The 13,041-nt window shown below is 36.4% G+C and overlaps 1 protein-coding gene across 2 annotated transcripts in view; it reads left to right on the top strand.

The window, feature by feature from the left end:
* LOC147013785 (uncharacterized) overlaps positions 1–12,838 on the top strand; it is a 48,383-nt gene extending 35,545 nt beyond the window's left edge. For both annotated transcript variants that reach the window (XM_085851009.1, XM_085851008.1), the window contains one exon: positions 10,660–12,838. In XM_085851009.1, the coding sequence (XP_085707135.1) occupies positions 10,660–11,639 (980 nt within the window). In that variant the 3' untranslated portion in view covers positions 11,640–12,838. The remainder of the gene's footprint in view (positions 1–10,659) is intronic.
* The last annotated feature ends 203 nt before the right edge of the window (positions 12,839–13,041 follow it).

The raw sequence follows: 13,041 nt of genomic DNA, 5'->3' as shown, positions 1-13,041 counted from the left end.
TTTGCGAAGTTACAAAAATTTACAATGATAACTGTGCTCTGCAGAATTTTTTATATGTGATTACAGACAAAAAAAACATACAAGCTGACTAACATATCTTGCAAAAACTTCGTTTTGGTAAGATAATAATTAATAAATGTCATTATAAAGACATTTTATCTCGTATTAAATAAGATGAGAAGCACAATCCTGAGTTTTAATTAAACAACAAGCGACCACACATCTTCATTCCCATACCCACTACAACTTAACACAACAAAAGAATATGAGGCATCTTTATTGTCCATGGAAACTTATAATACCTTATTTAATATAACTGATAAAAATGACAAGTTTAGTTATAATCCCGGAAGTGGATACAAAACGATAACAGTCTCACCCGGAGCATATGAGATTTCTCAAATATCTTCCGAAATTGCTCGTCTTATGAAAGAACAGGGTGATGAACCAAAAAATATTGTTGTAGACATTCAAAAACATACTTCAAAATCAACGATTAAAGTTAAAAATAACTACAGGGTTGATTTCACAATTGATAATTCATTTAGAGAGTTATTGGGTTTCTCCTCAAAAAAGATTGAAACTAATGGGACGTTTTACAGTGATAATGTCATTCAAATATCCTCAGGAATAAAGTTGGTATTAATTCACTGTGATTTGATTGATGGTGCTTATAATCATGGAATAAAAACAAATACAATATTTTCATTCAATGCATACTCAACCCCAATTGGTTATAAATTCAATATGGAACCCAAAAATTTGGTTTATCTCCCTGTGTCAGGAAAAAACATTCACAGAGTAAATTTTAGGATAACCGACCAACATAATTGTATGATTTCTTTTAATGGGGAAGTTGTATCCATCAGAATTCACCTACGTGAAGTTTTCCAATAAATAAATACGATGGTTATTGTGAGGAAACACGAGTTGGGAAAATTTAAAATAATTACAGGGGAAGGGATGTTCGTTTCCCCATACTACAAGGGTGAAGGTATGTATCTTGGTAGAGGATACTATAAACCTAAGAGACAAAGGCGTGTTGACATCAATTTAGAGGAGATGGGATAATTGATACTCTAATGGGTATCGGTTCAACTATTCTTAAACATAAAGACCTAATTGGTTCAACTGCTTCTGCTGTGGGAAATGTAGCAGGTGCTGTAAAGAGCATTAAAGATGCCGAGAAGGAATCTCATAAATTACAAGCAATTAAAGATATTAAGAAAGGCAAAACTCAGTTGTCCCCCCAAGAACGACAGAAAATAATTCGAATACTTGGATCAGGGTTTCAAAAGTTTTAACATCTTTTTTTTCCTAAATAAATACAAGTATGGAAGCAATTGATAGTATCTATGATTTGGATGATACTATTATTATCTCAAACTCCACTAAAAAAGAAGATTACTTCAAGGTAAATGCAATCACTGGAACAGACTGGAATGCAAATGGTACAAAAAGTTTTGAAATAAATAATCAACAAACCTATTTGAATCTATGAAAAAGTTTCTTGTTGTGTAAATTTAAATTCACTAAGGCTGGGAATAACACAAACGCTACACTCGTAAATGATTTCTTCTGGAAAATGTTTGATAGTGTGCGTTTGTACATTGGAACACAAGAAGTTGAAGCGGTTGATTATGTCTCTGCTGTATCTGAAATGATGAAATTTACACTCTATACATTCAGTGATAGAATGGGAAAAGGGTCTGTCGAAGGTTTTATTCCTGATATGTCAACGGGAACAACCACAGACCTTGGATATACTCAAAGGAAAGGAGCGTATAATGATGATGCAAAAGCAGTTAATAGTTTTACTGTGGCAGTTCCTCTTAAAGGTATATTTGGATTTTGTGATCATGATAAAGTTCTGTATGGTCTCAAAATTAGATTTCAACTCCAAAGGAATGATAATGAAAATAGATTGATTTTTGGTGAGCAGAATAAATTTGTAATTGATGAAATGAGTTGTTATATGAGTGAATATACTCCGAATCTTAAAACAGAAGAGATGTTGAATAGAAGACTTAACTCAAAGAAACCAATCAGTGTATCATACCTCAAAAGAAGATGTCAACACGTTAAACCTAACCAAACCACTTGCACGTGGAATTTGGGTGTTCTGGAAGGAAAGCCACGATATCTGTAGATCATTTTTAAAAAGCCAGATGGTGATACTGCGACTGATAAAAATAATGCATTGAGTGATAATGCTGAGGTGAAACAACTTCGCGTTTCTCGAGATGGAACATTTTATCCACGAGATAGATTGGAAATTAATTGGGAAAAAATGATTTTGCTGAAGCATACAGGTCTTACCAAAAGGTGTGTGAAAGTAATGGAAATAAAGAGCCTATTTTGGATATGACAGCATTTAAAAATTTGTATACAATCTGTGCGTTTGACCTGAGCACTCAAAAGGAAACTATAAAGTCTAATCGAGTGGATACTTCCCTATACATTGAAAGAGGAGAGAGTGAAGAAGTTGATACATATTGTTTGCTTTTGGAAGAAACAGAATTGCAGATTAATACAGATAATGTTGTTATGATTAGTCTCACATAATTTTTTGTAAAATAAATGAGTAGCAAAGTACCAACTGGGGTATATGTTAATCAAATCAATCTTCATAAACTATCATCTTGTGTTCAAAATCAAAAGCCTTGTACGATTAACGTTAATACAATTCAGAGAAAAGGAGCAGTAAGAATTGATGTTTTGCTCACAAGAGAACAGGTTAAAATCTTGAATGATACTGGCTCACTTAAAATTAAAATGACAAAACCAATGTTGAAAAAATATTCAATAAGAGAGACGAGTGGAGGATTTCTCCCATTTCTAATTCCTTTATTTGCTGGTTTAAGTGCGGTTGGAGCATTGACTGGTGGTATTTCAACAGTGGTGAAAACTGCCAACGAGAGGAATGCTCAACTCCAGGCTCAAAAAGAATTGGAAAGACATAACAAAGAGTTGGAGAAACAAATTAGTGGAAATGGTGTAATTGTAGATTTTGCTGAAAAACTTGAAGGTCTGCCTGATAAAACGAGATTGTTAGTTGGAGATATGCTTTCTTCTATCGCACAAGGAAGTGTAAAATTAACTAAAAGAGGTAATGGATTATATCTTTCTAATAAATAAATGAGCATTGATGAGTGGTATAAAGAATTTGGAAAGAATACAACATCAAATTTACAACTTGTCAAATATTGTAAGAAATTAAAAATTCATAATGTGGTTATTTGTATGAGAGATTAATTAACAAATGTGCTTAAACATAGAAAGAATATTATTATGAACTTCGAAGATAATAATGGGAACGGTTCTCATTGGGTTTGTATTTTTAATAGTCAAGACAAATATTATTTTGATCGTTTTGGTCTTCCACCACCTGTTGAAGTCATAAAATTCTTACAGAATGGTGTTTATCAAACATTTAGTCCAAGAATTAAATTCCAAATGTTGTGGTCAATTATGTCTATATGTGTTATTTCAACTCAATAAAAATAAAAAAAATTATGACATTATTTTTAATCTAATATGAATGACTTATGTTGGTAAAGATGGTTCTATCTTTGGTGTATCCCAAGAACTGGATATTGATTTATCAAATTATTACACAAAGGCACAGGCTGAACGACATAAATATAATATAACCAAAAATATTAACATGAAAATGCTTATAAATTAAAAAAAATTATCCAAGCCCGACTGACGCAAATGACTTGGTGAGATTAAGCGATTTATCACAATATATATCCTTAAATAAAACGGCCGTGTATTCCAAAGATACAGAAGTGTTGGTTTTATCTCCAGGTCATACAGAATTCACAGTTCGAATTAAAATAAATTTTTATAAAGAAGGGCGTATCGTTTGTATGAGAATAAAACAATGGGGGTATGGTATGAATGATTTAGGGTATAATTGGTCATTTAAAATTGACCTAGAAGACCTGGAACAATTCAATCAGTCTCGTAAGGAAGAATTTATCCTCTTGGTATCGAGAATGAGTTTTGTGGAGCCACGATTAGTAAACAACAAATAAAAGAATTTAATAAAGGTTAATATAATAATGGTTTTGCCCTTGTTTATATCATGAAAACAGAAAAAAACAGGATAATATATAATAAGTAAGGAAATACAAAATGATTTAACTATGGGAAGATGGGGAGGTGTTTCGTGCCATAATATTATTCTAACATATATTTCTAATACATAAAAGACAGCAAGAAGGCTTCAAGAAAATTATCATTTCTGTGTCCAAGCATACCTTCAAGAAAAGGGTATTTGGTATTTTAATAAATATGTTCTACAACATAAGAATGAGGTATTTTCAATAAAAGATTGGCATTATGCTGATGTTGATAAACCGACAACTTTAGATTTAATTAGAATGTTAAATAATGAAAAAATTATAAAGTAAAGAAAAGGTAAGGCTCTTTTAGAAATTCAAAAGAAATTTTATTGGTTTCCTGTTGTAAAAAAAAATATTTTGGATACAGGAATAACAAGAAATCCTGATGAATATATGTATGATATTCTATGGGGTGTAAGTGATTCAAGGATAGTAAGGGATGAGGAAGGAGTTGAAGAAGAGAGGGAAGAGGAGGAAAAGGAGGAGAGGGAGAAGAAAGAGAAGGAGGAAAGAGAGAAGGAGGAGAGGGAGAAGAGAGAGGAGAGGGAGGAGAGGGAGGAAAGAGCGAGACGAAATAAATATCAAAATATGGAAACCAGTGAGATTGAAAAAAGATTGGGGGTATTACAGAAAATAACTCAACCCACCGAGGAGGAAAACGAAGAATTGACAAGTCCATTTGCAATATTTTTGACAAGACTATTGACATCGGCAAGATATTCATTTTAATTCAAGTTTTTCATTTTTTTTCTTAAATAAATGGAGGAGAGAGTGAAGGCATTTCTAAGGATTCTTTATGTTTTAAAAATTAAGATTCAAATGTGCATGTTGGAAACTAAAAAGGTTTTTGCACTCTGCAGGAATTTTTCTCATAAATCAATGAGTTATTTTCTCAAATGTAAAAAGAAAACTAATACTAAAAAGATTTCATATATTAAAAGTAAAAATAACAGGGTTATACAAAAAGGTATATGTTCGGTGTGTGGTTCAAAAAAAAAATCAATTTATCTCCAAACACAAACTCGGAGGAGGTATACAAAAGTTTTTATCAGGAAGTAAATTTACAACTACTGGAATACCAGGGGAGTTACATCTACCAGGGTATTCTTTCTGTGGTCCAGGCACAAACTTGGATAAAAGATTAGATGAGGCAGACAATCCTAAATCATGGAGTAAACCCATCAATAGAGTTGATGAAGTGTGCATGAGACACGATATTGATTATGGGAAAACCACAACTTTGGAAGAAAAGCATGAAGCCGATAGAGAAATGTTGTGTAATTTGTCTCTGATACAAAATCCAACCTTGAGAGAAAAAGTTGATCGGTTCATCGTGAAGAAGATGATCAGTGCTAAATTGAAACTTGGACTTGGAAATTCAAAAAACTTATAGGCTCTAATGATGTCATTAAGACTGAAGAGCAATTAGCTGATGAATTACATAAACCAATATTCACAAAGTTTCAGAGAAGGAAGGTTTATTCCAAGGAAGTTGATTATATCTGGTCCGCTGATTTTATTGAACTCAATAATGATAAGGGGTACAAGTATGCTTTAACCGTTATTGATTTGAGGAGTGGATACGCATTGGTTGTCCCTTTAAAAAACAAAACAGGTAATACTCTTATGTCAGCCTTTCAACAGATATTTAATAAAAGTAAGAGAAAACCTAAAAAATTGTGGACTGATGAGGGTCGAGAGTTTTATAACAAGACGTTTATGAATTTTCTAAAAAACAACAGTATTACATTATACAGTACCTTTAATGAAGAGAAGGCCGTTGTTGTTAAACGTTTTAAACGTTCCTTAAAAGAGAGACTATATAAAAAATTCACAGAACTCGGTTCACAACAATGTTCATCTTTTATTCAGGATATTGTGGATAAGTATAATGACACGATTCACACGTCAACGAATATGAAACCATCAGAAACATTTACAAAATTAAAATATAAAAAAGAGATTAATATCAGAAAACCTCAGTTCAAAGTTGGTGATATCGTAAGAACATATAGGCGGAAATCTCATTTTGAAAAAGTTTATATTAAACGATGGACGAACGAACTTTTTAAAATTGCTTATGTAATAGATACGGTTCCTTGGACTTATAAGATATATGATTTATAAGGGGAAGAGATTTTAGGTTCATTTTATTCAGGTCAGGTCAGGTATGGGAGCATGTGCCAGAACAGCGCGTCACTGCGTCTACTTTCCGCCGGTACTCCAGGGGCCTCCATCTGGCCATCCCCCAGGCAGATGCCAAGCCCATCCCCATCTCCTTGAGATGATGGTCAACCTGCTGCAACCACGAGGCACGTGATCGGCCCACTGGCCTCCTCCACTCATGAGACTCCCTCGCTGAGAGAATCTGATGAGTAGGATCAGCATCAAGAAAACGAGCCACATGTCCATACAGCCGCAGCTGACGCTCACGGACTATGCAGGTAACAAATCTCATCCGAGTCGCTCTCAGCAACCGCTCGTTGGACACAAAATCCGACCAGCGATAGCCAAGGATTCTCCGAAGAGACCTGGTACCAAAGGAATTAAGTCTCCGTCTCAGATCCCTGGTCAGAGTCCAAGTCTCGCATCCATAGAGCAAGACTGGAAGTACCAAGGACCTGAAGACTCGGACTTTCGTCCTCCCGCACAGGTACCGGCAGCGCCACACCCCATGATCCAGTGAATCCATGACTCCCCAGGCCCGACCCAGACGTCTATTAACCTCTGACTCGCAGCCAGCAGAGACATGAATATCACTGCCAAGGTAAGTGAATCTCTCCACGACCTCAACATCCTTACCACAAACAGACACAGACAGGACAGCAGCATCCAAGATGTCACCGAAAGCCTGGATTTTAGTTTTGACCCAAGAAACCCGAAATCCCAGCGGCTCCGACTCCTCATTCAGCACCTCGAGGGCCCCCAAAAGGATATCTAAAGTCTCCGCAATTTTATTCACAGGAATTACAAAAGACAAAACTAAGCAGATAATACCCATGGGAGCAATGGGTTGGTCCTTCACTCCCTCCTACTATACACCGTTGTGGACACTCGAGGGCCAAGTCCGAGGTGTATAACAGTATATAATGTGTGTGAAGGGGGACGTTCTTCGATCTGTGAACCCCAAATACAGAATCCTCAACTGAATAGTCAAGGCTTAACGTGTGTGTGTGTGTGTGTGTGTGTGTGTGTGTGTGTGTGTGTGTGTCCCAACCCTCACATTCAAAATCTCAACCCCAACCCCCAAACACAGTCTTTTTCAAAATGAGATTTCCACCTATATATATATATATATATATATATATATATATATATATATATATATATATATATATATATATATATATATATATATATATATATATATATATATATATATATATATATATTTATAGTAAGCCTGCACTTTCTTCCCAGAACTAACGATATATATTTTTAATGTTTTTTTTCTCTTCTTCCAATTCTGTCTTTTAAGGCTTTCAGGTTTGATGACGTAGAAAGGTAGAAAGGGGGAGTAAGAACTTTCTTGATAGGTTTCGATCCCAAAGAGTGGTGGCATTTCAAATCTCCAAAATAAACCCAACTTTCCAAGTCTCCAAGGTATAACCACATTCCTGTTGAGTTTCCAAGATACGTATCACATTGTGAGTTATCAAGCCAGAACCCACATTTCAAGTCTCCAAAAATATAACCATCTATCCAAGACTCCAGAAATATAGTGGGTTTCGGTGATAGATCTCACATAGTATAACTGTGGATCATCAAGGAAAACTCCATTTTTCCAATTTTTATGGGTTTCAGTGATAGATCTCACATAGTATAACTGTGGATCATCAAGGAAATCTCCATTTTTCCAATTTTGATGGGTTTCAGTGATAGATCTCACATAGTATAACTGTGGATCATCAAGAAAATCTCCATTTTTCCAATTTTTATGGGTTTCAGTGATAGATCTCACATAGTATAACTGTGGATCATCAAGGAAAACTCCATTTTTCAAAATGGCTGAAAATTGTGAGTCTCCAAGGTAAAACTTGTATTCTGGCTCATCAAGGTATAACTTGTTCAGGGGGTATTGTCTTGATAACTCACAATGAGTACTATTGTTGCAAAACTCTTTTTCAGGACTTTGCTGGTCTCCAAGGTATAACTCTTTGGTTGGATCATCAAGGACGAACTCGTTCTGTGGGTCTTGGTCGCTCATAAGGTCTTCAACCAAGCCAACAATTTCGCCCCAAGTTGTAGCAAAAGCAGTATTTTCATTTCGTATTTCAGATACAATTTCCTGTGAGAGAAAATAATAATGTATTAATCAAGTGATTTAATTATTAAATGAGTATGCTTCAATCAAAGTTTGAAAATAGGAAAATAAAATCTTACCTCAACAGATAAGAGGTTTGAATCCAGCTCATCAACTTGAAGGTTTAGTTCCATACAAGTCGGAGAGTTCCAGGCAAGCACACAGCACACCATTGCCAGCAAAAAAATGTTTTAAATGGAGCCTGGGCTTGAGGCTTTTATAGGGAAAGACTGGTGGGTGTGGTTTCCTTTGGAAATTCCCTGGGCAAGCCCAGGCAAGCCTTCGTTGAGAAATTTTTCAAAACCATAACATTCCAGAATTTTCTAGTGATTTCTTTGTGAGTCAGAGATGAACTGGAAATGATGTAAGAATAGGCGGGGCTTAGCAAAAGTGGGCGGGGCTTACAAAAATACCTCATAAAAGTGGGTGGGGCTTTGAGAAAGTGAGCGTGGCTTAGAAAAGGTGGGCGTGGCTTATGAAACGACCTCAAGAAAAGTGGGCAGGTCTTAGATAAAAGTGGGCGGGGCTTAGCAAGAGTGGGTGGGGTCTAGGAAAGTGGGCGTGGCTATGAAAATACATCGTGGAAAGTGGGCGGGGCCGAGGGAAAAGTGGGCGGGACTTAAGGGAAAGTGGGCGGGGTTTATACAATTCATTTGGAAGTGGGCGTGGCTTAACAAAAAATAACCTGTGGCTCAGGAGGTGGTCAAACAAGAGCATTAAGAGAAGTTTATCATTTCGTAATGGCACAAAAGGAGTATCTTAAAAAATATAAAGATTCTAATGTTTTGTTTTTAAATATTTTAGATGGGGATTATTGTGCAAAGAAAATTAAACTATTGAAGGAATTTGAGAATGAACAAATCTTTATAGGTTCAATGAGTGAGCTAAACAATATGCATTGGTTATTTGAAAAAGAGTGTCCCGAGGCTTCGATGTTTCAGATATTTCTTTCAAATCACCTTTAACAAATCACATTACTACTTTACTACTTGAACAAATCTTTATCTTATTGCATTGGTTATTTGAAAAAAAGTGTCCCGAGGTGAAAAGGGGAGACAAATAAATATACCTTGGGATAAAAAGGGGGTTTACTTTTTAGGGAAAAAAATATGAATTGCTGAAAATCCCCCATTCATTTACATGGGGAAAAGTGAGCCAGAATCAGTATATTCACTCTACTTCCGTGGGTTTTGATCCGATCCTGATAAAATTTTGGTGGGAGGTTTATATCATGATCTAGTTGTGTTTTCCTGAGAATGGGCATGCTGCGCCCATTATAGGCGGAGCCACGCCCAAAAAACGTGTTTTTAGGGGGTAGCCGATTTCAAGTTACATCTTCTCCGAGGGGTTTGTCGAATCTGGCAGGGGTTTCGGTATTTGGTTAGCCCAATGGCATCTGCATAGCCCCACGGAGCTCAATTTTTCATTTTCGTCCCAAGGTCAAGGTCACAAGGTCACAAGGTCACGAACTTAGAAAATTGCGAATTTTGACATAAAAATCATACGACCGCCAAAACTTTGAGAGCGAGGATGACAATATTTTTTATGCATAATCTTGAGGTCATTCCCCACCTAAAGTCTTGAAACCATTTTGCTCTATCTCGAACACCTTGCCCGTCGCGCCCCCTTCAAGTTTGTTTTTACGCTGATTTCATCAAAGTATGGATAATCCGAGGAGTGCGAAATGCCATATAGCCGATATGACGTTATATTGTTCCTGGAATGTTCCAGAGGAAGTTTTGCACCAAAGGTCATAATCCTTGACCTTTGACCTTTAAATTTCACAAAGGTCAAATTTTCAAAGTTGTGGGAATCAAACCGGGTTTTCGACTTTCTTCGACGAACTAACTCCAATAAGCTATAGCACGTATCCTGTTTCCTTTTTTTTAATGTCCACAACATTGTTTTGTGACCTTTAAAGGTTATGCAAAGGTCAAATTTTGAAAGTTGTTGAACGAAACCGGGTTTTCGACCTTTTGCAGCTAATAACCTGTCACTCGTACCACATCATGTTGATCATTTTTATAACTTGGTCAAAAATTATCACATTCTCATCCTTGACTTCTGAAACAATCCACATCATCAAATACCGCTTGTGAACCATCGTCGTCTTCAGACTTGTTTAATGCTGCAATTGCTGTTTTGTGTCGATTGAGAGTCTGAGAGAATGATGATTAAACGCATCTAATGGTTTCCTCTTTTTATCTGCGTGTCTGTGTACAGAACTGCAAGTTCAGTTGGACTTAGCAGAGAACAACAAAGATTTCGACCAAGACGGATTAAGAGCTTCTGCCAAAGAGGTGCAAAGCTGTCATCGTTATTGCAAGCCTGCAGAGAAGAGGTCAAGTCAAACTGCTTTGGTGCTTGTGGAGGAGAGGGAACTCAGTAATTGTCACGAATGTCAGGCGTGTGGCAGAGTTTATAAAAATAAGTCCCGTTTGCTGACACATTTTCGCAGTCACACTGGAGAGCGACCCTTTGAGTGCAGCGAGTGTGGGAAAGCATTCATGTACAAGTCCTGCCTTGTCATTCACTTGAGGACGCACACTGGAGAAAAGCCTTTTGCATGCGATGATTGTGGGAAGTCTTTCATGCACAAATCCAGCCTGGTAGGTCATTACAGGAGCCATACGGGTGAAAGACCCCATGAGTGCGACAAATGTGGAAAGGCGTTCAAGCACAAATCTCACTTTTTGAAGCACCTCAAGTCTCACCGAGGAGGCGAACTTGCCAAACCTCATGAATGCTCAGAATGTGGCAAAGGATTTGCAGAGAAATCAGGCTTGCTGACACACACAAGATTTCACACGAATGAAAGGCCCTTCGAGTGTGAGGAATGTGGCAAGGCTTTTCATCTGAAATCCGGCCTGGTGCGACATCGCAGGTTCCATATTGACGAGCGTCCGTTTGAGTGCGCCGAATGTGGTAAGGCCTTCCACCAGAAATCGGGCCTGAAAACGCACACCCGCTGTCACACCGGTGAAAAGCCCTTTAAGTGTACCATCTGCGATAAGAGTTTTTGCCGTAAATCTGTCCTAGAAATCCACCAGAGCTGTCATTCTGATGCAAAACCGTTTGAATGTAAGGAGTGCGGAAAGGCTTTCAGTCGTAAATCTGTTCTTGAGAAACATCTAAAATATCACGTTCGAATGCAGCGATTAACTCGGCGCTGGCAACCAGGTGAAGTGGAGAATTGCAGTTAAGGTTTTGGAAGATTGCATCGGAATTGCAATGAACAACGTTTCATCACTTGGATTGTCATCGTTGTGAGAGCCTTTTCATCTTTTTTTTATATCTTTTTTTTAATCCTCACAAAACTCTGCATTTCTTCTTATCAGCAATCAACTTGAGGTGGGGGAGTGGGGGAGCATCTCAATTAGAGTCCGTCCTAAATACCGAAACTGTGCATGACCAAAGGATGAACTTGATAAGCAACAAGGAGGCCTTGTGTATATTTCCCTTTCTTCTCCTTACCGCCATCCTCACCTCGATTTTGTTATCATGTTCCCCCCCCCCCACCCCTCCGTTTCTTATGTGTACTTAACAGGTATTGGTTGCCGAAAATGATCAGTTTTGCTCGTCGAAGTACAAATCCAATATTAGGAGTCATTGAACAACAAAATTATTGGGTGCAACGTCAAAAAAATAATAATAATCATCGATTCATCTGGACCATCCATCTATAATTGCCACCCTTGTTGTTGGATGGGACCACCATTGGCATGACACACGGACAATTGCCTCATCTTTCTTATGTTGTACTTTTTTTCTTTTCGTTTTTTAAACTGTGATCCCTGTGAACTTTTCAATTTCGATTTTGTATTTGTAAATTCTAAGTTGAAATTTGTGTTTGTGGAAGTTTAATTTAAAGTCTAAGGCACCATTGAAATGGTTAAATATTTGCTCTTCAAGTGTTTTCCATTTAATATGAACTATGCCAAGACAAATGTCAACTATGATTTCTTGTTGTACCAATGCAAATTGATGAAATAATTATTTTTGCATAATTTAGTCTGTGTTTAATTGCAGATGATAAAAAAATGACTGGTTGAATTCATTGTATATTTTATAGCTGATGGGTGTTCAATAAGTTATATAAATGGTGTGTCCAAGACACACCAATGTATTTTTATTTTTCAATTGTATATAATTAGTAAGGAAAAAAAATTAATATTTTCTTACCAATTTGACGAATTATAAAACATTGGCATGTCTTGGACTCTCGTGAGTATCTCGAGAACCTTGTGAATGGCCCTTGTAGCAACGCCTGCATTTGTATTGAAAGTGATCAGACATTTCATTGAATTATGTTTGACAATCTGAATGTAACACAAAGTGCTTGTAACGTTATTAAAGTTGAACAGTTTAGGTTTTGCCATTTTGGTTTTCTTTGGGATGTCTTGTGTCAGAGTGTGTTTGTTCTATTGTTTTGAAATAGCAAATTGCTTGAAGGAAGTACCTTTTTGTTCAAACGTCTGATCTGAAATATATATATATATATATATATATATATATATATATATATATATATATATATATATATATATATATATATATATATATATATATCCTCAATAATTGTGCAGGTGTTGAATGCTTTAGTTT

Source organism: Eptatretus burgeri, chromosome 13 (genome assembly GCF_056783735.1).
Source record: "Eptatretus burgeri isolate ZD-2024b chromosome 13, Ebu_testis_v1, whole genome shotgun sequence".
Taxonomy (NCBI): Eukaryota; Metazoa; Chordata; class Myxini; order Myxiniformes; family Myxinidae; genus Eptatretus; species Eptatretus burgeri.
This window is presented reverse-complemented; position numbering and strand designations above follow the sequence as displayed.